General features: G+C 52.1%; 9 protein-coding genes across 9 annotated transcripts; 4 read left to right on the top strand and 5 right to left on the bottom strand.

Annotated features, from left to right (window-relative positions):
* Window positions 1-1,560: 1,560 nt before the first annotated feature.
* On the bottom strand, window positions 1,561-2,870 carry ASPBRDRAFT_38247 (uncharacterized protein). The gene is made up of 2 exons (XM_067623902.1): window positions 2,129-2,870; window positions 1,561-1,913 (listed from the first exon to the last, which is right to left on the bottom strand). Exons 1-2 carry the CDS (start codon window positions 2,621-2,623, stop codon window positions 1,695-1,697), a joined length of 714 nt encoding a protein of 237 aa, XP_067483160.1. The 5' UTR covers window positions 2,624-2,870; the 3' UTR covers window positions 1,561-1,694.
* ASPBRDRAFT_386312 (uncharacterized protein) lies at window positions 2,753-3,379 on the top strand. The gene has a single exon (XM_067623974.1). It carries the CDS (start codon window positions 2,857-2,859, stop codon window positions 3,265-3,267), a length of 411 nt encoding a protein of 136 aa, XP_067483159.1. The 5' UTR covers window positions 2,753-2,856; the 3' UTR covers window positions 3,268-3,379.
* Window positions 3,380-3,969: 590 nt separating this feature from the next.
* Window positions 3,970-8,160, bottom strand: ASPBRDRAFT_115712 (putative AT DNA binding protein; the record flags this gene model as incomplete). The annotated part of the gene is made up of 2 exons (XM_067616923.1): window positions 3,970-7,657; window positions 8,048-8,160. The coding sequence occupies 2 exons, from the start codon at window positions 8,158-8,160 to the stop codon at window positions 3,970-3,972; spliced, it is 3,801 nt and encodes a 1,266-aa protein (XP_067483158.1).
* A 44-nt stretch (window positions 8,161-8,204) lies between these two features.
* Window positions 8,205-10,246, top strand: ASPBRDRAFT_386232 (aldose epimerase family protein). The gene is made up of 3 exons (XM_067623971.1): window positions 8,205-8,506; window positions 8,568-9,325; window positions 9,407-10,246. Exons 2-3 carry the CDS (start codon window positions 8,692-8,694, stop codon window positions 10,048-10,050), a joined length of 1,278 nt encoding a protein of 425 aa, XP_067483157.1. The 5' UTR covers window positions 8,205-8,506; window positions 8,568-8,691; the 3' UTR covers window positions 10,051-10,246.
* A 200-nt stretch (window positions 10,247-10,446) lies between these two features.
* Window positions 10,447-12,653, bottom strand: ASPBRDRAFT_386185 (putative actin-related protein RO7). Its single transcript, XM_067623970.1, has one exon. It carries the CDS (start codon window positions 12,181-12,183, stop codon window positions 10,465-10,467), a length of 1,719 nt encoding a protein of 572 aa, XP_067483156.1. The 5' UTR covers window positions 12,184-12,653; the 3' UTR covers window positions 10,447-10,464.
* ASPBRDRAFT_51608 (crossover junction endodeoxyribonuclease) lies at window positions 12,620-15,383 on the top strand (the record flags this gene model as incomplete). Its single annotated transcript, XM_067626763.1, has 2 exons — window positions 12,620-12,633; window positions 12,770-15,383. 2 exons carry the CDS (start codon window positions 12,620-12,622, stop codon window positions 15,381-15,383), a joined length of 2,628 nt encoding a protein of 875 aa, XP_067483155.1.
* Window positions 15,384-16,047: 664 nt separating this feature from the next.
* ASPBRDRAFT_51607 (diacylglycerol/polyprenol kinase family protein) lies at window positions 16,048-17,205 on the bottom strand (the record flags this gene model as incomplete). Its single annotated transcript, XM_067626762.1, has 1 exon — window positions 16,048-17,205. The coding sequence occupies one exon, from the start codon at window positions 17,203-17,205 to the stop codon at window positions 16,048-16,050; it is 1,158 nt and encodes a 385-aa protein (XP_067483154.1).
* A 631-nt stretch (window positions 17,206-17,836) lies between these two features.
* Window positions 17,837-19,874, top strand: spb4 (ATP-dependent RNA helicase SPB4; the record flags this gene model as incomplete). Its single annotated transcript, XM_067616892.1, has 3 exons — window positions 17,837-18,126; window positions 18,180-18,692; window positions 18,749-19,874. 3 exons carry the CDS (start codon window positions 17,837-17,839, stop codon window positions 19,872-19,874), a joined length of 1,929 nt encoding a protein of 642 aa, XP_067483153.1.
* Window positions 19,875-20,666: 792 nt separating this feature from the next.
* Window positions 20,667-24,074, bottom strand: ASPBRDRAFT_26431 (uncharacterized protein; the record flags this gene model as incomplete). Its single annotated transcript, XM_067622261.1, has 3 exons — window positions 20,667-21,222; window positions 21,275-22,154; window positions 22,205-24,074. 3 exons carry the CDS (start codon window positions 24,072-24,074, stop codon window positions 20,667-20,669), a joined length of 3,306 nt encoding a protein of 1,101 aa, XP_067483152.1.
* Between the last annotated feature and the right edge of the window lie 829 nt (window positions 24,075-24,903).

Genomic DNA, 24,903 nt, shown 5'->3' with positions numbered 1-24,903 from the left:
GCTCCCCAAAGATAGGGAAGGAAAGATACCAGACAAAAAGTCCGAGCCAGGGTTCCCGGATCGGGCAGACTATGCGTCATCCCAAAGAGGTTCGGGATGCAAGCTTATCAGTTGACAGTTGGACAGTCAAAAGTTTACTCATGAAAATCCCGCCATTAGTCACGACTCCCGAGATAAGCCCAAGCTTAGTTATTTGCAGTGTCCCAGGGAGTTAATCCTTCATTCCATAGGACGAAAAAGGAAGCTTGAGTATGATCCATCATATGGATGCTTTCAATGGTCGTCCTCTATTCAAATAGTGTCGAAAACACACAGCCAACACCAACACCAACACAGCCTGAACAAGTGGCTGAGGCGAAGTGGTCCGCGCACTTTATCCATACTTGAACCGAGCTCGACCTTATGATAAGGCATATTGTAGCCTCCTCCGTACTTACGTTCGCAAAAGTGGCGACCATCTGTCTCTCTGCTATTAGTCTGAATCCTGGAGTGAAGGAGAAAAAAAGGTACGTACAGTAGTTCGCCTGTCAGCACGTCTCAAGTAGACAGGCCCCAAATTTTCGATCTTCGCCGCAGTCCATCTAGACTATCTTCCTTATCTTGGGGGCTCGCGCGGTACTCGCCGGTCCGCCGGGGTAGCTCCGGCTCGACTAACTTAGTGTCTTCTTCACATGGCTAGGTTCAGAGGTTGTTGCCAGGATGACAAGACTAGGCGATTGATTTTCATATGGCATGGCGCGGTTATAGTAGTATTTTTGGTGCGGAGTTTGCGGACTTTTCTTGCGAGCCTGCTCTAGTTGTAGTAAACAGACTATAGTTTCTATCGAGAGGCCTCCACTGAATACTACACCTTCTCAATGTAATATTTATAGGCTAGACGACGGTGAACTACTATATATGTGAGCATCGAATCCTTAAATCCATATACCAAGCTCCTCATAAAGCAAACTAGACGGCATATGAGTCCGCCTTCGATATGATGCTCTATGCGAGAGCATGGTCGATGCGCAGTCATCATGCCATGCAGCATGATCGCCCCTAAGTCCGGAAAAATAAAAGAAAAGATATGCTTGTGCAAAGGTCGGGTTCATTGTTACTTTTTGTTTCTTCTTCTTCTTCTTCCTCCTCCTTCCTTGTTCGATTCCCTGCTCGACAGAATAATCCCATTCTGGAGACTACGGGAAGATCAAGATGCGCAGCCGGCTGGATCGACAAACGAAGAAAGGAGAATTGAACCGGATGGTATCAGGGGGACCAAAAATAAAACCCACAAGCCCAAGCCTCAGAACTAGTCAAGCCATTCATGCAGGAGGTCTTTGGTCATCATGGACAATGATTCTCGTCGCCCCTTTTTTGCCTTTCCGTCCTTATCCTTTCTTCATTATCTTTTCCTGGGCTTCCTCATTTTCTTTCCAAATGGGTTGCCTTGCAGAGCTGATCGCAATTAGATGGACATATTCACACACACACACAAGAGCAAAAATCGTAAAAATGATGCTAAACAAACACCGTCCTAACCCCGACCGGCGAGTAAAAGGATCGATCAACGGAAAATCACCTGTCAGAAATGGTTATCGTTTCACGTCATTGCCAATCATGACGTTCAGAGCTCCATAGGCATAGAGACTATCTATACTTACTTTTTTTATGCCTAGCAAGGGCACTATACTTCCAACAGTCCTGACATACTACTACTATGATCCCATGCGCCGTATCCGCCGCAATCGACTATTGGTTCTTTGCGTAGTAGGGACGACCTGTTGCTGCTGCTGCTGCTGTTGTTGTTGCTGTTCTTCGTAAGACTTCCGCCGGTTCCAAGATTTGCGAAAATGCTGCTGCTCTTCGTCTTGTTGTTTTGCGCGGTGGTGGAGGAATTGTTCATGCGCTTCTTTCTCCTCGTGCAATTGTTCGATCTGGTTTGCGTAGATGTGAAAGGTTAGTCATATGCAGGTACAGCAGGGCCCATGCTGTATGTCATGTTCGTTATCGTGTGAGATAAGGTGGGTAGGGGGGAGAAGTAAGCAGGTGAGCGAGACAGATAGATTTATTTGTCTCTCAAGCACACAAAAAGAGAACAACAAAACAAAGTTGAAACATAGTTGAGGGTTTCAGGGGAATGATAACATACTTGAGCTATCCACAACTCCTGCTCCGAACTCCAAGCTTTCTGACATCGAGCCAGTTCACTTCTTGCAATCGCTAACCTCCGTTCCTGTTCCATCGTCCACCGACATCGATCTCCAGCAAGACTGGCCCAGCTCACGACGCGCACCAACCCCGTCCGGCTACTGCTACCGCTGCTTCGGCTGCCTCTGCTGCCTCTGCTGCGGCTACTGCTGCTGCTGCTGCCCAGATCCGAGTCGATTGCGCTCACCGCCATGTGGGCATGGGCATCGGTCAAGGCTGCATAGTCATCTGGGCAGTGCACAGCGCTCCAGCGAACCTCGATGGGCGGGTCAGAGTCAATTTCTTTCCCCTTCCAGGAAGTGGAGGGGGAGATGGGTGAGGAATGATGGTGGTGGTGGTGGTGGTGGTGGTGATGTTGTTGTTGTTGTTGCTCGGTTCGCTTGTTGGTGAACAGGGACAGGCGCAAAACATACTTGACTGGATTGCTGACCCCCATTTTTTCCTTTTTTCTTTCGTACATATACAAAATGTAAAGCCGTTTCTGCCTGATCTTCCTGCTGGCTTGTTCTGCTTATTGTTTCAAGGAGGAATGGACAATATGGTGGACTTCACCGTTCAGTTCAGTTCACGCTTTGCGCTAGGCTGACAGACAGACAGACAGACAGACAGACAGACAGACCGTTTGAACTTGGCACTCAGGCATACACACAATACTAGATTGTGTATACTATGGGCCTTTTGGAAATGCCCCTTTTTATATACATCATATTCCGCTCAGTCTCTACTACAACAGCACCCGATCTATCTATCACTCGGGAACGATTTACTACGAGTTCTTCTGTCTCTCTCTCTCTCTCGCCTGCATACTTTACTTACCCGGGGGGGCGACCAGGAAATCCGGTTTTAGGCGCCATAAGAGACTCAACCCGACATCAGGCTTCTAAAACGGGGCTAGGCTCGTATGTCGCCTTCTTCCGCTTGGCTGGCGCTCCAAGATGCCTGCACCGTGCAGTCAGAACTACAATGTTGGGGCCAATGAGGGACGATGATGTACCTCAAGTTCGTCAGAACAGGGAGTCAGTAAGTTGTAGGCAGGTGGCAGGTCAACCCCCCGTTCTGTGTCTGCTACTATTTCTGTGACACTGGCGACCCCATGGAGAAGTAAACGTGGCAGTAGGAGCGTTACTTGAACACGACCCATAAAGGAATAGGGTCGAAAGGTTCAGAAAGTCACCAACTTGACGGACGTTGCGGACGTCACAGAGCAAACACCGATACCGCAGCACGACACGTTCCATGAAGATCGGTCAACTGGACTGCGTTCATTGGTCTTTACAGGGGCACTAGAAAGTCAATCCTGCGAATCAGGTTCCAGGCCAAACAATTCTGTTCCGAGCCCGGCTGACAGGTGCACTCTTTCGCCAAAGGAGGGAACATATGTGTTGCATACACCAATGGTGTTGTTGCGATCCATTCCAACATATAAACAAGTAAAGAAATACATAACTGTTTGGCAGCTGACTCATGGAAATCCAATCGGGTGCGGACAGTCCAAGACAAATGAAACAAAGGGGGAATAGTACGTAGACAAGATAGATGCTGTACAAGAACATAAGGCCAAAACGTAAAGTGAGCCTGCCACCCAATGGCCACCAAGATCAATTCCGCTGGTTCGCCACCCGTGAAGACCCGAAAACAACGTATCCTTTCAAAATAAGCAAGAATATAAGTCGTTACAACGTGTGTTAACTTTGTGTGCCAACAAAGCCTGTGTTCTCAAAAACTAAATGTAGTGTGCCGAGTTCAGGCGGCAGGAGCCAAGCGACGCGCAGGGTTGAGAAGTCATATGCGCCACGCCTCGTACGCTGCTGTGTCCCTGCTTCGCGAGTACTCTTCCCTCAGTCGATCCTCGTGGAGCCTCCTCTCCTTCCGGTCTTGTCTGATCTGTTCACCGATGATGATACTGATCAATCTTCTATGAACGTCAGCCTCTGTCCAAGGAATCTGACCCGTTCCGCCGGCCTTCAGATCGGCTTGGGATAGCTGCTGTGCAAATCTATCCACAATACCAAATTGAAGCTCTGTGACCGGTACTCCGTAGACTCCATCCGAGGTCCAGATCCAGTCGCCAATCATATCGGAGCGACCTGGCCCCGGATGGTAAGGGAAGCGCTCAGGATACAGTTTTGCCGAGCGATAGAGGCGATGCAGCAAGCGATAGTGATCATCAGAGAAGTACAAGGGGAAGGATGAGGGCGATTGCTCTCGTGAAGCCTGTCCCTCCACTATTTCTTCTCTGCCTTCTTCCTCGTCCAGTGAAGCGTGCGCATCCTCGACCACCTGGAAAGACTCGGAACTAGTGAAACTCTGTTTCTCATCTTCTGGCTCGTCAAATCGGATTGGTCGTGGGGTCTCCCCCAAGTCTCCCCAGTTGACTTCATCGTCGCCATATTCCTCATTATCATATCTATCATGCGATGACTCAACGGCGGGCGGTTCCCCATCTTCGTCGTCGCCCGTTAGGTTTTCCAAACCCCGCCCTTGCTGTTCAGACTTTGGTGCTCTGAGCCAACCAGGCGTGAAGTTGGTGATTTTCTGGAACCAGGATGATGCTTGACTGCCAGGGCTCGCATGCCGTGGACGTTCTGGGGTGATGTCGCCCGCCTCTGGAGCAGTTTGTCTTTCGGATGTAACGGCATCGGGCATACCCCCAATCTCGTTGTCGTCTATCTCAGGCTCTTGGCGTTGCCTAGCCATCTCCAATCTGGTTGTCGGATCGATCTGGAACGTTTCATCTTCCGAGTCCCGGCGAGGGCTGGACTCCACGTAGCCCTCTGACAGCTGATCCTGGTTGAAGTCATGCTCATAGAACTCCCCTTGTACCACAGAAGCTGGCGAGCGGCCTACAGAGCCTCGTATTGCGCTGCTCAAGGGACTGTTCTTCCCATAGTAGTAGTGGCGGCGCTTTGGTGTGTCCTGGGCACGGTACAGAGCTGTCAAGTCAACTTCTTGCTCCTGTAACTGTTTAACCCTCGACCGGCCCAGGAATGGCACAGTCTCCTGCTCGCTCGTCCAATGAGCTGGCGATAAGATCTTGCCATTCTGATTTCGAGCAGGGGTCCAGCCACTCTTCCATGGGCTAGACTCATTCTGCCTAAGATGCTCCCCATCCTGGTCATCCTCGAGCAGTGAAGAGCGATCTGACTGGTTGCCTTGACTGCGGGCTTCTTGCTGCCAGATATCCTCATAGCCGTCATCCTCGTCTTCGTCGTCTAAATGCTCCGCCTCTACATGGGCATCGTCATCTTGATCAACCTGAACGGGTTCCGTCGTGTACTCAATCTCGTCACCGTCTTCATACGTGCCGTTCTGCATATTTGACTGATCATTATCGTCACTGTCAATGACGATCACCTGGCTGGAGTTTGCCATCTGGATCTCTCGACTGATAGCTTCCCTTTCACGCTGCCACTCTTCCATCCGCTGCTTCATAAACGTACCCGGTGTGCCATAGTTGGTTGTCTCACGCAGCGTTTGCTGTGGTGAACTGGATCCACTCCTGTCCCTGGTTTCCCGGGGTATGTTTCTTGCACTCGCCTCCTCCACCTCGATTTGTTTGCGTCGTTCCATGTCTTTCTCGATCCGCCTCTTTGCGAGTTCCTGCCCAAATGCCAAGCCTGCCTGCAGCTCTTGTTGTACTTGTGGGGTCAAGTCACCAAAAACGTTTTCCAGCCTTTTCCTGGGAGTATCAAGCATGGAATTCCGATCACCCAAGAAGCTGGGCCTTCTGGAATCTGACTGGTACGAAGTTTGCCCCTCTTCTGAGTTTCTAAGAGGCCCTTCGAGAGCTAAGCCTGCACGTACAATTCTGACAAATCTGGTCAACGGTCCCCGTTTTTGCCCAGTAGAAGTCGCCAACTCCGTTGAGCTGGGTACACCTCTGGAAGGTTCAAGTCTGTCTTGGGATGAGGGACGGTCCAAGTGAGCATAAGTCTCACTTGACTGAGTAAAAAGCTGGACTGGTGACTGTTTCCTCTGTTTAGAGCCCGATCGTACTTTCCGGGCAGAATTCACCTCTTCTTGATTCTGGATCGCTGAGGCTCTTCGCTTCAAGACGCCATTGGATTCCCGTTCTAGGAAAGGCTTCAGAGCACTCTTGGCAGTTTGTGAGTGGCTAGCGCTCTTGATCTCATGCTGTTTAGCTGATGGCAATGTATCCAGCGAGACCATGCTGAACCCTTCACTTTCCATGATAGAATCAAACTCCCTGTGTTCCTCCGTGGGATCTGTGCCGGGGTGTGCTCCGCTTTCAAGATCCGTAGTATGAGCTGTACTCGTTTTCTGAGGCTGCTCTGCTTTATCTTCTTCTGCTGCAGATGACGAGGTTGGTGTGGGGTATAGGCGTGATGGTCTCGGGGTGCGGCCAGCATGCAATGTGTTCGCTGGCGAGATTATTGGGGTATCACGGGTTGGGGATGGCATTTTGGATGGTGTTGAGTGTAGGTTGTACTCGTCATTTTCCGTAAGTCCTTGGTCGACATGGTCGACATTGGGTGTCTCAAAGGTTGGTTCAAATGTCACTCGGGGAGCGTTCCCATCGCGGACAGCGGAATCAGGTAGTTCCATGTGGTCGTCATACCCGAAATCGTCATTGAACTCGAGGCCTTGATCCCCACCGATATCATCGTCAGATCCTGGGTCTGCTGCTAGATTCAAAGGACTCCATCTTTGTTCGGATTCCTGTATGGGAGCCTCTTGTTCGTTCTCTTGAGTATCCACAGGCTGTTCGCTTTGATCTGCCACAGCGGGCACTGGTCCGCTTTTCCTCGGCCGACCTCGTTTCCTCTTCTGACCTGTCCCTCCAGGACCGGGAGTATGCCCTGGACTACCTGGCCGTGGAGTCGCATCCTGTACCCAGATGTCCGACTTCCTTGGGCGACCTCTGCGTCTTCGGGGGGTTTGTTCTGTATCGTCTTTGAGGGGTACTTTCATGGTTGTCGTTGACGGCTTCGAACGTTTTCGCGAAGGACTGCCTTGGTTCGTCTCTTCATCTTGTGTCGCTTCGAGCGTTACCCGAATCCTCCACGGACTGACATTCCCGTCGGACGGTCCCTTATCGGGAGACAGTCCACCGCGCTGGCCGTTCAGTTTCGTCGACGGGGAAGCAGGTAGCACAACGTCATTGAACTTTATGGAGTGAGCGTGTTTCGAAGGGCTCAAACTCACGCGCGACCGCCTTTTGCCCTTCGCCGTCCGCGGGCTTTGCAGGAGGCGAAAGTTGGCGGGCGACATGAAGCTTTGACGACCGGAGAAGGGGACAAACGGGGAGGAGATCAAATAATCGGCGTCGCCAGGTGGCCCAAGAATGTCCGGAGAAGAACTGGAGCTGCGGGAGGACATATCGATAGGGAAACAACGATGCGACGCATGTGAGGGGTGATTTGTGACCCCCCGTCGCGTCTCATAGGGACGACACCGGATCCAAGCACTTTCAATCGGCTTTGCTAGTCGGACACTCTCATATTCGGTCCTGAAAGATAAGATTAGTCGTCGCGTCTGGGAGCAGATTACCCAGACAAGATTTCAGCGACCAGAAACAGGTTCTCAGTTCGTCAAGAATCCGACAAAATCGCCGCATAACATAAACAAGTCTCCCGATCAGGCAGGCCCAGCGACCGGCAGGAGAGATGCTTAGGTTATCCGGTGAGATGGTTGTTCCTTCCCGATATAGTACGGGGCGGCAGAGACACCCAAACAGCAGTCTGGACCCATATTTACTGTAGTATTCTTAAGAATATCTTTGTTGTGCATACCCCACTTCCTCCTAGTATAGTCATTGGTGATGCTACTGTCAGTGGTAGGTGTATTCTACTAACATTATTCAATATGTATTGAATCATGTCTGAATGACACTTTTCACCTCGTAAGAGTGAGCGAAGGCAGAGAGCAATGGATGATCGACAGGCCGGTTGCCTTCCCCGCAACCTCTAGCGATTCCCCCGCCGGGACTTTCCTGAACAAGACTAGCGCCATTCCTGGGGCTTGGAATGTCTGCCGTGGCTTGACTGGCTTCATTTGCGCTACCAGATAGTTTAGTCTCCAGAGCTAAGGGGATCAGGCCTCACCACCACGCTCGCCTTCAGTTCGGCCAGAAACCTGTTGATCTTAGCTTCTTCGGCCCAATTCACTCACTTTATCCGATCTTTTCATTTGCGCTCAGACTGTGGTCAGACACGGACCAATTTCTTCCGCCCTTCTCCATTGGCCCAGCCCCAGGAGCAATCGTGACAGCTACTACACTATAGGGGGAGTACGGGGCAAAATCTCCCATGCTTTTTGGCTCCAGACCCCTGGCACGCTTACCTTAGTGCTCGCCTTGGTAAGATGACGCCTTTACTCGGGTATTTTGTGAATGAGCTAAACGTCAACCCAGGAATTAGCTGCATTCCTACCCCAGTTTCTCGGTCCCTGCGCATTGGTTTCCCCGCCCGCTGGTCAGGCGCGCCATCATGAGGTAAAAAACAAAATAAAAAAAAAAGGCCAGATTCAGTGTAAATAAATACTATGAGTCCTTCCTCCAGATCCGGTCAGGGATCTCTCCAGCTTCTTGGCTGCTGCCGCTCTCTGCTCTGCCCTGCCCGGATCACCCCTCGTATCTTGATCATATACTGCTGCCTCTTCCTTCTCATTACCACTCTCCTAGGCATCAGAATGCACGTCAGAAGCTACCTGTCTGCCGTCCTCTACGGCCTGCCAGCGCTGTCCCAAGTTGCTGCTGCCAAGTCCACAGGGGACCCTTTCCAGCTCTACACTATCAGCGCAGAAAACATCACAGCCAAGCTCATCCCCTACGGAGCACGCTTGACTTCCCTCCTCGTCCCTGACCGCGACGGCAACTTCCAGGATGTCGTCGTCGGCTACGATGATCCCAAGCAGTATCTCAGGGACTCCGAGACCAACCACACCTTCTTCGGTGCAGTTGTTGGCCGATACGCCAACCGTATCAAGAACGGCACATTCTCAATCGGTTCAGATGTGTACCACATCCCCGAGAACGAGAATGACGGTGAAGACACGCTCCACGGAGGTACCGTGGGCTATGACCAGCGCAATTGGACCGTGACCGCGTACAGCAATTCCTCTATCACATTCACCCTGGTCGACCGTGCCTTGGAAGACTTCCCTGGAGACGTCATCACCCATGCCACATTCAGCGTACAGACCAAAGTCACCCCCGAGAACCCCCAAGGTCTTCCTCAATTGACCACCAAACTCGTCTCTCTAGCCTTGACAGAGACAACCCCTATCATGCTTGCCAACCACATCTACTGGAACCTGAACGCCTTCAAGGACGAGACCGTCCTCGAAGACACCTGGCTCCAGCTCCCTCTCTCCAAGCGCCTGATCGGCACAGACGGCATCCTCATCCCCAACGGCACCATCCTCGACGTCGACGTCTACGACAGCGCTCCGGACTTCGTCTCCGGCAAACTAGTCGGTCAAGACATCGAGAAGGCCGACGGACTTTGCGGAACCGACTGCACCGGGTACGATAACTGCTTCATCGTGGACCGACCTCCTCAATACGCAGCTCGGAACTCCATCGTCCCCATCGTCCACATGAACTCCAGCACCACTGGAATCAGTCTCGACGTCGCTACCAACCAACAAGCCCTCCAGATCTACTCGTGCAATGGCCAGAACGGCACCATCCCGGTCAAGCAATCCCAAGTCCAGCGCAACAAGGCCGAGGGGGTCGATGGCGCCGAATACGTCAACCAGCATGGTTGCATCGTCATTGAAACCGAGGGCTGGATTGACGGCATTAACAACCCGCAGTGGGGTCAATTGTCGGACCAGATCTATTCTCCGGAGACTGGGCCCGCTGTTAACTGGGCTACTTACCAGTTTGGCACTGTGTAAGTGGGCTAACTGGAGGGAAAGGATTGAATTGGGGCTTGGTTACATTTCTACTTAGAGCTCTGGAAAATCCCACGACCGTGTGTACATAATCTAATGCGCCATCTGTCTTGCCTGGACTAGCAATGGCACGTACAAATTTAGTTTATTTATTAGGAGTGATAATGCTCGAGGAATAATAATGGGAAGAAAGACATTGCTAATAATTTGCTGTAAGACTCTAACGGGTATCGTATCTACTGCTAACTGCTTCGACAATCTCAGTGACAACAAAATCAGAGTGAGTTCAGGCTGCGGTCAGCACTACTCCGGAGGGGGAAATGACAACGATGGAATTTTTCCTTCCATTCCCCAACAATGCTTGTCTGACCAGGTCGCATAAATTAGCGTGGCCATGCGGGGGAAAAGACACGAGATTCAACCCCAGCCAGCCAAAGTCCAACTAGACCGGTCGCCTCCCGTGCGTAACCCCGAGCGCCTATCAGGAGCATGCCCATGCTCCAGGTCCCGACTAGCTCCTGCAAGGCCATGTTGGAGGTATTTTTCCCGCTCAATCTCGACTAAGCCCCGGATCTTGAGACTCGTGAGAAGGCTGGCTCCTGCCCAGGGACCAAGGGATTCGACCTCCCGCAGGATACCTTGGACCGGCGGGTGGGTATCCTTGTCCTTGTTATTACGACGGATCTTTTGCTCAATAGGATCGATCTCTTCTTCTGCTTGTGCAGCTGGGTTTGGTCGCTCAGCAACAGAATCGGGGGCCTCATTCGCACCGTCCTGGTTTGTGACAGTGGGCATGGTTGGTTGGGAGAGTCTCAGGCTCTCAAGCTTTTGGCGTTGCTGCTCAATAACCTTGCCGCGGACAGGTGACCAGCCATACTTTTCGACCAGGTACGCCACATCCTGGAGAATACGCTGTCGGATACCAGGAATATTAGAGCCTCCGCCAATGAAAATAATGCGTGACATGCACGTGCCGCGGACATCGGGGGGCAGGCTAAGAAGGGCATGATACACCAACAACGACAACGGCTTTTCCTCGTCGTCCAACTCGCAATCGGCTAAGTCCTCCGCAAAAAGAACCTTTTCTACCGGTTCCGCAAGCTTAGAGAAAGGAAGATCGATGTAGATTGATCCTGAACCAGACGGGGAGGGTAGCGACACCGTTGCGTCTGAGTGTGAAGTAGTGTGTTGGTCAGCTGCTCCAGCATCGTCCTTTTGTGCCTCAGCTGGCTGTTGCTGCGGTGTCGCTGCGGAGCCTTGAGAAGCCGTCTTGGGCTTACACCACAAGAACCGACTAGCGATTTCTTCGCAGAGCTCATATGGAACGGATATTTCATCCGCCGATTGCGCGGCCCCGCTGTCATCGGAGAGTCGTGTAAGGAACCGTCCAGTTTCCTGCAGCAGCGACTTCATAGCCCTTGTGCTGCGCTTGACTGCCATCTCTCTGTATTCGTATATACCGCTTACCACGGTTTCTGCCCATCCAATGTCCACTACCAAGCTTGAACGCAGCCCAGCTGCGACCACGGCCATAGGGGCACTAGTCAATAGTGTGATGCTCGGAAACCGCCAACGACTAAACAGTGTTGACAGGAGCGACGATAGGAGAGGATGTGGCATGATAGAAGGAAGAACCAGTACCAATCGTGATGTTCCCGCATCCGTCAATAGGTATTTGTTGTAAGTCTCGCGAAACATGCGCTCAATCTTGTCGTCAATGAGCGCCATATCCATATCGCGTACATCCATCTTCCATAGCTCGTATGCACCCGTCCAGTCGTCTGCTTTGACTGGTCGCAAGCGTGATGTGTCCGTCTCATTGTTGCTTCTCAGCCACCCTCTGTAATCGCCAACCCTCCTCGACTCCTCCGGGCCGCATCCGACCACGCACATTGGCGTGCTTTCACCCTCGAAGCCAGCCCGAAGCCATCTTGATCCAAACTCGAATATGATGGCATCCTCTTCTCCACGGAATGATGTGCTTGCCGAGGAAGTGCTAGCAAAGGAAGAATTGTTGGAACGAAGGTGATGTTGGGGCGTATGGGGCGAATCAGGTCTCCCAGATTGGCTGTGACGGAAGCTCATGGAGATGGGTCGCCTGTCATCAAAAGCGGAGGTGGAAGATGTACTTGTCATGTCGTCGTCGAACTAAGTCGCTGGGACTGTCGCAAGGGTTGCTGCTCTATGGAAATCGCGGGGAAGGATCGGAGGTGGAAGTCAACTTGCTTCATAGACCCCGCGCGGATCATACTTCCTCTCAACCGAGGCGCTTATTATGAGAAGGTTTATTTCATACCTTCTGTCAACAACTTTTTCAATGCAAGATAGACTCCCGAATTGGGGCAATTGGCAATTGGCAATTGGCGAGCGCGAAAAGGAAGCCGCGACAATCTGCGGAGGCTCTGGGTGGGCGGATCTACATCGGGCCGCGTCGCCCAAGTTGCCGACGTCAACAAACAACTCTCATCGCTGCATCTTCGCCCGTCAGAGGGAGCTTGGGCTGCAGTGCAATTTTGCTTTCTGTTGGTACTATCTTGGGTCCCGATATTTGGGAACAAGGGAGGCTGTCCGAATGGGGATTCCGGGGTAAGTCAGCTCAGTTTTTGTAGGTGCTGTTTCGTGGATCTTGTCTTGGGGAAGCAAAATACATTATCCCTTTACAGTCCGTGAACAACATTTGTTCATGTGTAGTAGTTCATGGGCTAATTCTCTAACCACGAAGGCTTATTCATGCCATTGGCGCTGGTGAACGTATATCGTTGTCTAGATTGGCCATAACCCATTTGGAGCGCACAGCAAGGCCTATCCGTATTGCTGTGGACATCTCAATCTGGCTCTTCCAAGTGCAAGCTGGCCGGGGTGGTCGAAACCCGGAGCTACGGACATTGTTTTACAGACTATTGAAAATTTTGGCGCTTCCAATCCATCCTCTTTTTGTATATGATGGAAAGAACAAGCCGCCTTTCAAGAGAGGCAAAGCCGTGTCAAGTCGCAGTTACGGAAATGCACCAATCATTCGGCTCTCCAAGATCTTAGTTGATCTGTTCAAATTTCCGCGCCACGAGGCGCCAGGGGAAGCAGAAGCAGAGTGTGCAAGGCTGCAAAGAGCAGGAGTTGTCGATGCAGTCATGACTAATGACGTTGACGCTCTAATGTTTGGCTCAACATTTACCGTCATGGGGTTTTCCAAGGAAAGCGGCAGTAGTACTGGGGCTGCTACCCATGTTACCTGCTACCGCATGAACACCGCTGGTGATCCATCGAGTGTGAAGCTTGATCGTGCAGGCATGATCTTGTTTGCCATGCTGAGTGGGGGCGATTACTTGCCGTCGGGAGTCCCTAAATGCGGTAGCAAGCTCGCTGGCGAGATTGCCAAAGCTGGCTTTGGCGCCGATCTTCTTGAAATCCTTGAGTCAGACGGCACCCAGCTCGATGCAAGACTCAGCGATTGGAGAGAACGACTACAGTATGAGCTGGAAGAGAATGAAAGTGGTTACTTCCAGACCAAACACAAGGTTGTTCGAATTCCCGACACGTTTCCTGATCGCACTATCTTGTCATATTATGCGAATCCTGTGGTTTCGTCGACAGGCGACATCGAATCCCTTCAGCAATACCTGTCAAATGCCTGGGATAAAGACATAGATGTTGTCGAATTGAGGAGATTTGCTGCCGACGCCTTTGAGTGGAACTACCGCTCCGGGGCTAGGAAAGTGACCAGGTTACTTTCTGAGCCGCTTCTGTCTTACCGACTACGCCTTGGAAGACAAGCATCAGCCTTTCCCGCGAACTGCCCTAGGTTATCGGACAGTAATGCGCCCATGCTGCAGAAAATCTATAAGAGCAGATCCAGCTATAGCACCGACGGCTTGACGGAGTTTCAGCTGGATATGGTTCCCGTTGACGTTGTTGGATTGGATATTCTTGCTGATGAGCCGAATCCTCCTCTTCCTTCTCAAGAGTCGGCAATCTCAGGTGACGAGGAAGAGGAGCTGGAAGATAACGTCGTATCGGTGCCTCAATCCCCGGTCAAGAAACGTGTCGTAAAGCGCTATGATCCTTATATTCCTGAAAAGGTGTGGGTGTTCGAAACCCTAGCCACTATAGGACTTCCAGAAGTCGTGGAGAACTGGAAACGAGAGCAAGCCGAGAAGTCGGCACCAAAGAAAACAACAGCACGAAAGACAGGGCCTAGGAAAAAGGGTCCTATAGATCCGAACATGAAGCGAGGCAGCATCTTGAAGTATGGTACCCTCACGAAGGAGCGAACCGAAATATCCCGCCACAAAAGCGCGCAGCTCTTAGAGGCAGCAGTCTCGGCTAAGACAACCGCTGTACCCAGCCTGTCGAGTTCCCGTCAGTCTCCAGATTCTTTTAATCCTTCAAGGAATCCATCAGCGTCTGACATATCTGTACAGCAGCAGCCATTGATTGACCAAAGTGACGATTTGCCGAGCCTTGATGATCTAATCGACCAATTTTCTTCATTGAGTCATGCATCGCCCAACGCAGATGTCAAACAGCAGCAGCCCAGAACCACCAGATCACGCGCCACAGGCGGACGAAAGCCTGCTTTGGCAGATGTCATTGATCTGGAGACAAAGGAATCGTCTTCTGCAGAGAGTCTCCCGGCTCGTTTGCCAACTAAAGGGAACGCTCAATCAAGCTCAAAACGCTGTACGCAGAAGCGGGATGTGACAGACGACAAGAAACATGCACTTCGTTCAATATCTCCTAACTGTGCAGGCCGTCAGGATGCACCAAAATCGCAGGACAACAGGGTCAAGCTCAAGTCTTCCCGCGAGGTTGAGGAACTAGAAGAAGCGATATCATCCATAGCATTGGATGACGCGCAAGCGCTCAAGCGCGCCACAGAATTTACATGTTTAGACGATGCTGGGCCCATGCCTCGAAGAAGCTCGCGCCAGAAAAAGACGTGTAGAATCGGGTCTGGTTCTGCTGGGGCCGCTGAACGCAAGGCCCACCCTTCGCCTTCTGCAGAAAACAACAAGCCTATCTCGAATATAGAAGAAGACAATGCAGTGCATACAAGAAAACCTCGAGAACGAGAAAAACCCTCGGGTCGAACGCAAACATCATCCTCAGTGAGCGAGCCCAAGGATATGAAACCTCAGAAAGCCAAAGAACATGAGAAATCAGACGTCTGTCCACCGACAGTCTCGCACATTGAATCTGTCATTGTACACGACGGGTTCTGGACGACAGATACTAGCACAAAAACCAAGTCAGCTGAGGCTACAAGTACGACTGACACTCAGAGCAGCCGCAGCAAGAAGAAGCGGATCGCTCGTGTGAGCATCTTGGACTTGACTTGAACAACTCTTAAAGGCATTGTGCATTGATTGGTAATATGGTTAGTCCACTTGGGTCTTGTCTTACGTTGATCATATGGGACATGCATCATAGGCACCATTATCATTGGGTCTCAGTTCACAGTCAAACAACCTTTCTTCTTTAGGCTGGCATAGAAGTCATGATATACATCAGAGTCTGAAATATCAGGTCACGTCAGAGGGTGTGGTTGCCGCACGTCATTACAACATCTATAGGGGAAAACAAAGGGAATAGTAGCCCGTGTGTTTGTGTAGATTTGCAAGCGCCAAAGCCACGCCGATCCAGGATATCTATCTAAGTAATCATTAAACAAAAGTCCTTCAGCGGGCCAAGAGAATTATTTCCAAAGTCTTTCCACTCGACAGTAATGGGAATCAGGGAGGTAATAAAGTGAGAGCTCAACGAGAAGAAGAGTGGTGATGTAGTGGGTCATGGGGTGATCGGGTGTATGTATAGGAAATAGACAGGATGAGTAGGTGATTGAACAGAGGAGAAAGGGGGTAAAAAGGAAATTCAAATGAATGGTAAGTTGATGCGGCGGCTCGCGGTTTATTGTGTGCGCTTCCGCGACTATCCAAGCCATAGCTGTGCTGTGATAATAAACAGAAACGTGGAGGTATCACGGTATGAGCTGCTTTTTTTCTCTTAACCAAAGACCTTCAAGAAGCCCCACAACCCGATACCGCTCAGTATCGGAATAGTAAGGTTATCATCCCAGCCGAAAATATCCACGAACTCGCTTCCAGCGGCGACTAAGCCGGAGACAACGCTCATGACGCCGAGGGCCAACGGGCCCGAAATGACAGCACTGGGGGTATCCGCAGTCCAGCCGATGAGGTTCTTGATCGAGCTAGGAAGAAGGTTAAGCTGGCCGGTGAACATAAACGATCCCTCGGGATCATTGGGGAATGTTCCAATGTAAGGTACGAAATATCCCCAGAATGCGGCGGCGGTCAGAACGCCAACAAACCAGGCTCCCAGAGTCCCGGCGAAACTCTTTCCCTTGCGCAACTGGAAAGTGTAGCGGCCGTAGAGACGACCAAACGTGGAGGCTGCAGTATCACACCAACTGAGTAGCAGCACGCTCATAACCCCGACGTCTTTGGGCAGGAAGCGCAGCACTGCATATGTGCCCACGAGATACCAGATCACGCCGTTATAGCCAGAAACCTCTGTCTCGCGCATCAAAGCCCCGACGCAGCGGATATATAGGTTGTTGATTCTGCTGGAATGGTGACGGACGATATCTATCGTAGCGATCGGTACGAGAGCTCCGAAGAGCCATGGTGTGATCTGGAGAGTCTGAATGCCGCGGCTGTACAGATTGAGGGTTAGGAAGCCGATCGATACATGGAGAAGTTTGCGCGGGATCTCATGACGGTGGATAAAGGAGCGATAGCGGCTGTGGAGAGGTATGAGACCGAGAGGAGAAGGAGATCGAGAGATGTCGTGCCAGCTGCCGCCGGTTTTCGCGACAGGTGATAGATACCCGTTGGATTCCGCATGGCCATTCGTCTGTTTCTTGGGCCTTCCAACGGGCAACTTCGGATTGGATTTACGGGTACGGCGCCTTGTAGACTCAGGAGGGGTGGTTGGACTGCGAGACCGCGCTCGTGAGCGTTTCGAGTCCGAGTTTGAGCTATCAGGTGTTTCTTCCGTCACCTCCCCCAGTCGCTGTCGTCGCGCCGCGGAACGTGTTGTAGGTCCGAAATAATCAGCCGAGCTTGATCGCCGTTCAGATAGAGCGGGAGAAGGAGGAATGACTCGAGGAGTCTCCGGTATGGCATCGGGTTCAGAAGGCATATCGGCTGCAGGTATGGAGAAAGGTGGGAGGACTGGGCCGTGGATCAGCCCGGATAGCGGTCGCGGAGAGATAAGGGTGGGGTTGTAGGCACAGGGGCCGAGTATGGGCAGGCTGAACACTGTTGACGACGAAATCTTGGGCAGGTATTGCGACAGAGGATGTTCCTGACAATATAAGGTCGATTATGAGTGTAAGGCTCTATAATGATGTAGCACTAGGCAGAAACACCGCCTCGCATGACGCGCCACGCTTAGCAGAGGATCGGCATAGCCACCAAAAAAAGCGCAAGTTGTAGAGTCAAGAGGATTGATCTGTAATCGCCGATCTTATATTCAGGTGCACCTGCAACCGATGCGTGCAGATTGAAATGTTGATGCTTGTTGACGCTGAGCTGAACTTTCAGCTGACTGGATTTCCTTCCGCCGAATCCGCGGTCCATCACGTGTGCACCTGCAGAATACTCTCACCGCCTCCGGTATCTAATCGCCGCGGTTTCTGATAAGGAAAAATTATCAGCAAAAAAAGATCGAGATTCCACAGCGGATCTGCGCAACATTTTCTATCCAAGTCGGCTCTGATTTGGGACCAGGCCGTGGCTCAGAAGGACCGCAGGATACGACAATATTTGCAATGGCCCCCAAACCACCCCCGGGCACGTCTGCCAGAGCATGGGACGGGGTGACACCCGCCCTGTCGGATTGGGTGCTGGATGCTGTTGCTTCCATGGGGTTCACCCGCATGACCCCCGTCCAAGCTTCAGCAATCCCCTTGTTCATGGCGCATAAGGATGTCGTTGTTGAGGCAGTCACAGGAAGTGGAAAAACCCTGTCTTTCTTAATTCCCGTTGTCGAGAAGCTGTTGCGCTTGGAAGAACCACTTAAGAAACACCATGTCGGAGCCATCATCATCTCACCAACCAGGTAGGTCATTCCGTGAAGAGATTGCGGTTTCAGTACTGACTGTTGCGCTTAAGAGAACTCGCATCACAGATCTACAACGTCTTGACATCTTTGCTCGCCTTCCATCCTCCTTCCGCCTCCGCTATCAAACCCTCCGAAGAAGATGATGATGCGCCTCGCCAGAAATTCCCCTCTTCAACGCTCAAAGTTGTCCCACAGCTCCTTCTCGGCGGTTCGACCACCCCGGCTGAGGATTTGAGCACCTTCTTGAAGCGGTCCCCCAATTTGTTGGTATCGACACCAGGACGGCTGTTGGAGTTGCTCTCCTCGCCTCATGTTCACTGCCCTCAGTCGTCTTTCGAAATGCTTGTCATGGACGAAGCGGACAGGCTTCTGGATCTTGGTTTCAAGGATACGCTGCAGAACATCTTGCGCCGTTTACCCAAGCAACGGCGTACTGGTCTGTTCAGTGCCAGTGTCAGTGAGGCCGTTGATCAGATTGTTCGGGTTGGTCTGCGCAACCCCGTCAAAGTCTTGGTCAAGGTCAAGGGCACTTCAGGTGTTCAAGATAAGCGCACACCTGCTAGGTTAGTATCCTTGTTTCTACTCCATCAGAGAACTGTGTCACTGACAGCCATACTAGTTTGCAAATGACATACCTCGCAACTCCCCCGACGCACAAATTCCCTGCCATCAAACACATCCTCTATTCGCTCGAGCCCGCCCCTCAAAAAACCATCATTTTCGTTTCAACATGCTCTGGTGTCGACTACCTCTCCGCAATTCTACCTTTAATCATCGGCGATGACTTCCAGCTGATCCCCCTGCACGGTAAACACCAAGCAAACGTCCGCGAGAAGAACTTCAACCGCTTCGTCAACTCTCACACCCCCGCCATTCTCCTCACCACAGACGTCGCCTCCCGTGGACTAGATATCCCCTCAGTCGACGTCGTAATACAGATCGACCCCCCTTCAGACCCCAAGACCTTCATCCACAGATGTGGCCGTGCAGGTCGTGCAGGTCGCAAGGGTCTAAGTGTCGTCCTCCTCCACCCCGGCCGAGAGGAAGACTACGTCAATTTCCTCGAAGTCCGCAAGACCCCCGTCGCGCCGTATCCTCACACCCTCAGCATAACCGACGCAGATGCCGCCGCGGCCACGGAAACGGCTCGTAAAGCCGTCCTCGCAGACCGCGCACTCCACGATCGCGGCCAAAAGGCCTTCGTCAGTTGGTTCCGAAGCTACAGCAAGCACCAAGCCAGTAGCATATTCCGCGTCGCAGATCTTGACTGGGAAGGACTAGGCAATGCATGGGGTCTTTTGAAGCTTCCCAAGATGCCCGAGTTGAGGAACTTCCAAGGCGACCGGACGCTCGGCGTGAACCTAGACTGGGAAAACTACGCATACAAGGATAAACAACGCGAGAAGCGCCGGAAGGAACAAGTACAGGAGAATGCCGAGAACGGTGTCACGGACGAACAAGCCGCCGGCAAGAAGCGCTCCGTCGAGAGCGTCGCGTGGAGCAAGAATCTCGATAACCGGAATAAGAAGCTGAAGCGTCGGGAGGCCAAGCAGGCCCGTCAGCAGAAGGACAAATGGGAGAAGATGACGGAGGAAGAGCGTCAAAAGGTGCTCGAGACGGAGAAGATGCTTGAGCAGATTCGGCTGAAGAACGAAGAAGAGCGACTGCTTAGGCGTGCAGCTAAAGACAAGGAATCTAAAGCTGCTGGCGGGGACGCTGAGGATGAGTTCGAGGGGTTTGATTGATAGATATGTCCGACTGGATTGTCATGTAGTATACATTATATTCCATATTGTGTCTGATACCACGTCCGTATCTTTATTTCCTTTCAAATGCAAAGAGCTACTGGAGCATCATTCCTTCTCATGAACCGTCTCTTTATCCGACAAGATATTGCTGCTTCGAGGGGCAGCAGACATCGCCGAATGTTGGACAATGATGTGTAAGATAATAACTTCTGCCTTGAACATATAGGAGGGCTGCTTTGCTTGTCGTTGATCATCGGTAGCTCATACTGCTATACGTCCCTTTCCCACTATGCAGTTTCAGTCTGCTACGATGAAATCAATCGGGATCCAGTTGAGCTGGTACATTGAAGAACTGGACAACAAATCTAAGAACATAAATGCAATCTCGTTGCTTTCAACCGCTAAGATGCTAATGATACAAAAAGCAATGCAGTTTTCAAATACACAAGTTCCCATGCATTGTAAAACCACCACATGAACGCAGTGATATCAGAAACTCCTTCAGACACTAAATTTGCAAATCGCTCGTTCAATGATGCCCATGAAACGAAGGCATTCAACTTGAATAGTAGTAAAGGACGCCACATTTGCAAGAAGACTGCAAATGGCCACAATGCAATCGACCAGAAATAGGCCTATCCCAAGAAAACTGTCTCTGGGACGGCTCACGGCCGGAAATAATCGTTGATCAAAGTCAAATTTCGGACAAAATAACCGACGACAAAGCATACTCATCATAAAAGGCTAAGAAGAACATATTATTGCTTCAGCCTGTCCACAAAATGGAACTTATGCATGTGCAGCTTCGGATGCGCCAGATTCTAATTCGCGCTTAAACGCTTCCAGACCAGGCGTCCAGATGTTGGTGTAAGCGTAGTCGACCGTTGAGGGGTCCCAGATCTCATTAACAAGACCAATCACCTCGGGACTGAAGTCTTGCTCTTCATATGATACAGGCTGAGGCCACACAAGGTCGCTGAGATTCCCAGATGGGCAATTCTCGTAGAGCCACTGAGCTTCACGAGCAAATTCATCGTCTCCAAAATCTTCGATAGACTGCTGCTCGGGCTTAGGCGCGGGCGCGGGTGCGGTTTGAGACGTAGGTGGTGTCGGTGTAATGGCCGGTGCGGGTGCAGGTGCGGAGACTGTGTCAGGTGTGAAAGTCAAAGGACTCGAGTATCTGCTTGCAGTACGAAGGCCACTGGGGGTTTTAGGTTTGTACTTCTCAGCCTGTGAGCGAGCCCTGGCGAGAGCCTCTTCGTCAATCTTCGCAGGAGTTGACGGGGCTGGAGCCGCTTGACGTGGAGTCTGGCGGGACTCTGTAGATGGAACACTAGAGAAAACGCTGGTTAGCCGTTGTTTGCCTTCAGGGACAGCGAAAAAAGAATGCGCCATACCTTTCGGATATGCTAGCCCGAGTGACAGTCGGTGAGCTAGGTGCATGGGTAGGTGCGGAGACATTTGCTGAAGCAGAGGCCCCGCTGGAATCGGAATCGTCTGAAAAGGCGTCGTAATCTAATTGGAAAGTTCCCTGGACGTTTGGAACGAAGCCAGGACGGCGACTTGAAGACTCATCAGCGGCATGGGGAGCGGGGGTTGGGGATTCTGGGGCAGCAATCTCGGATTCATTGCCCATTCCGATGAAGTGCCTTCCACGGTATGGGTCGGTTGCACGAGCACGCAGTCGGAGTTTGGATGGTGTATCTTCTGGACTCGCATCGAAACGGACTTTCTTTGATGATTGCCGCTCTGAGCGCAAGGCGCCACGGACAGCCGTCTTAGTTAAACGCCCAGTTCGTGGCTGCGGAAGTTCTTGCTCTTCTTCGCTTTCAGAGCTATAGCAGAAATAGTCCAAATCCAACCCATAACTGCAGCCCGGAGGATTAGGGATCACTTCAGGAGATGGAGAGCGCTTCCGCTTCTTTTGCTTCTGCTGTTCTGCCTCGAGCTCAGGAGCATCTTTGCGTTCCGGGGCTACATCTTTCTGGGCGTCTGACGTGGCTGATTCTTGCGGTATTCTTTCTTCTGTTGATGGCTTGCCAACGGGGCGAGAAACTGACGGGGCAGTAGATGGAGGGGCTGAATCCTTCTTAGGGATGTCCCCAAGGTAAAGAGATCTATCAAAAGGTTGCGGGAAAAGAGACCAAGACTTGCGACGGCGCTTTTGAGGTGGCTGCTCGCTGGATCTGCGGCTATTCTGTGCTTGGCTCTGAGAAACACTTGGTGACTCGGGGGGTTGCGTCCGATTGATACGCTCAGAAGACGGCTGAGGGGCGACTGAAGTCTTATTAATGATATGACCCAACTTAGTAATCGGAAGAACATACCTTGCACTTGAGTCCGTTCGGGGGTCCTCCTGAAAGAGGGTAGGATCCTTGTGAATCCGCGAGGTACCGAGTTGAACAGACGACGGAGGTTCCAACCACTCCGGCGCTCCGGAGTGGCCGGCGGCTGAGGCGTAGAAGACTGTTCCTGTAAGCTTTGGGCCTGCTCTTGACCTTGGTTGTTTTCGTGAGTGTTATCTAGAGTAAAGTCAAAGGTGGTACGCGGCAGCTCAGAGCATGGGGGCGCAGAAGACTCTGCTGCCTGGCGGCGCCGGTCAGCTTCCTGCTGAGCCAGCAATTGAGAAACACGAAGCGCGGTGGAGTGGATACGGCCATCTCTTTCGGCTGCCCGCCGTCGCAACCTCTCGGAATACGGAGTGATGTTCGCAGTCAACGAGCGGGGGCGAGTTGCTGGTCGATACGGCGTGCTGCCCGGTGGGCCAAGGTTACGCCGCTTGTTTGCGGCGGGCGTCTGCGGCCCTTGAGCCTCTTCGTCGCTTTCTGCCCGGGCACGCTTCCGAGTCACTGGCGCATTGGTCAGCCTCATCGTTTTGGGTGCCCGTTTTCCCCGGATTCCCCGGGGAGACACCGCGTTGAGAGCAGCAGCCCTTGAGCTGGATCCGGGACTACACTGCGGTTCTTCCTGCAGCGGCGACATCACTTGCACCTCACGGCGCCGCTTTCGCAGGATGTAGTCCCGAACCCCAATCCGACGGGTCGGGGGCCCACGGTTGGACGCAGGATCCCCCGCCAACTCAACCGACGCCGACGGCCCTTCCACGAGTTGCCCTGTAATGGGATGAAAGTAACCCGTGGAAGGGACCTGCTGAGCCCAGCCCCGAACCCACTCTTGTCGGAAAGCGCGAAGCCTTCGGCGAACGACGTGGGCGGGCTCAACAGGCTCTCCGAGCGACGCGGTAGTCGACCCCATCAGAGTGGCAGCCGCTTCGTTGGACGAGCGAGGCGCGAGATCATCCAGGGACAATTTCGCGAAGGACGCAATAAGTGCGCCCACCTGCTCGTCCTCAGCGACTGGCACTCCTCCGGAGCCCGCAGCAGAAGCCAACGAAACAGTGTTGAACTGCTCAGAGGATGTCACAAAAGTGACTCCCCTTGGCTCTGCCACGGTTGGTTCCGCAGGTGGCTCAAAGGTGCGCTCTTGTGCAGCAGGAGTCGGGGCTGAGACTTTCTCCGTGGTTGCCGATGTCTCAACGTGGGTGGCGCCCGACTCCTGCACGGAACGCGGTGCCAGGGCTGCCTCGGTCCCATCCTCCGACGCCCAGGACGGTGTCTTCGACCTCTCAGAGAGAGGCGAGCCGACACTGCTCAATTCGGCGAGGAAGGATTCGAGACACGAGGCAGCCGCGGTACCTCGGGGATCCGGGGAATCAAAACAATCGATATCCTGGGATTCCTTGGGGGTGTAGGGGACCAAAAGGGGAGTAACGGAGGGCAGGAACTCACTATCACGGTTTTCGTTTTCAGACAGTGCGGGTGTTGAGTTCGCAGTCTCTGGGTCCTCCTTGGGGCTAGTCTTCTCTGCCGTCGTCGTGTCCGTGGCAAAGTCTTCCTCCATATGGGTAGAGTGATCGTCTTCATTGGAAACGGATTTGTCAGTTTTGCGTGTCGACTGGCGCGTCGCGCGCTTAGTTGTAGTGGTTTTCCGCGTCTGAGCCTTGGCTGTGGGCTTTTTAGCCGTAGTAGTAGTCTTTTTAGGGGCGCGCTGAGACTTTGAACGCGTCGGGGGCTGCTCTGAAGTCGCAGATTCCTGCTGCGCAGTGTTCCTCGCAGACCTGGTTCGGCGCGGAGCCGCACGTTCGTCATCGAGTGACATGAAGCCACCAGGCGAAGCTTGCTGTGAACGAGTGCGCATCTTGACTGTATGAAAGTGAAAGCAGATAATGTTCAATGTAGACTGGTATCAAAGATATGCAGCACTACAAAACAAAGTCACCAATAAACTCAGTGATTGGACGAGTGCGGGATAAGAGAGGATTTAGAGTAGGTACGCAATGCGGAAAAGCTTTGTAGAGAAATGACAAGACGGAATGGGACAAGGAGAAGTGTCAGGCCTAAAGGGTGCTATGATGATCGAGCAACCCGTAATTTGCGGTCAGGAGATATGAGAGAAGAGGTCGTCACGCTTAGGCGCGATTTGAGGTCTTGAAGACCGCGGAGCAAAGGGACGTTGGAGAGGAAAGCCAAATCTAACTTGTAAGGCAAGTTAGTACCTGCAAGAAAATGATCCTGTGGATCGAAGAGTCATGCAAATGAGCGATCGAAGCAGTGTCAAACGGTAGCGCAAGTGCGATATCGAGAAAGATACGTGAGGGAAGAGGATTGTGTAAAGGAAGGCGAGGGGGGAGGATAGGAAGGATGATAAACAGAATACTGGCTTGTTGATAAACACAACACTGGCTTACCGTGAATGCCCCTCGTGTTGCTAGGTAGTGTTGTTTTTCGACGCGTCGAGTCAGCGCCCGGGGACCGTGGTCGACATTCACTTACCTCGCCGAGCAAGGTTGTGGTATAGAAAGATGAAGTTTGGGGGCACTTTTGCGCGGGAATTTTGCGACTCGGGGGGTGACGTCTCGGCAGAACTCCAGGCGGTGGGTGTCTCGCCCAATGGCTGCCGTTGCCGCCCTTGGCCAACTTCCAAGGGTAACACCCGTTATTATACTACTATAATACTACTAGTACTA

Source organism: Aspergillus brasiliensis, assembly GCF_001889945.1.
Source record: "Aspergillus brasiliensis CBS 101740 unplaced genomic scaffold ASPBRscaffold_2, whole genome shotgun sequence".
Lineage (NCBI taxonomy): Eukaryota > Fungi > Ascomycota > Eurotiomycetes > Eurotiales > Aspergillaceae > Aspergillus > Aspergillus brasiliensis.
This window is presented reverse-complemented; position numbering and strand designations above follow the sequence as displayed.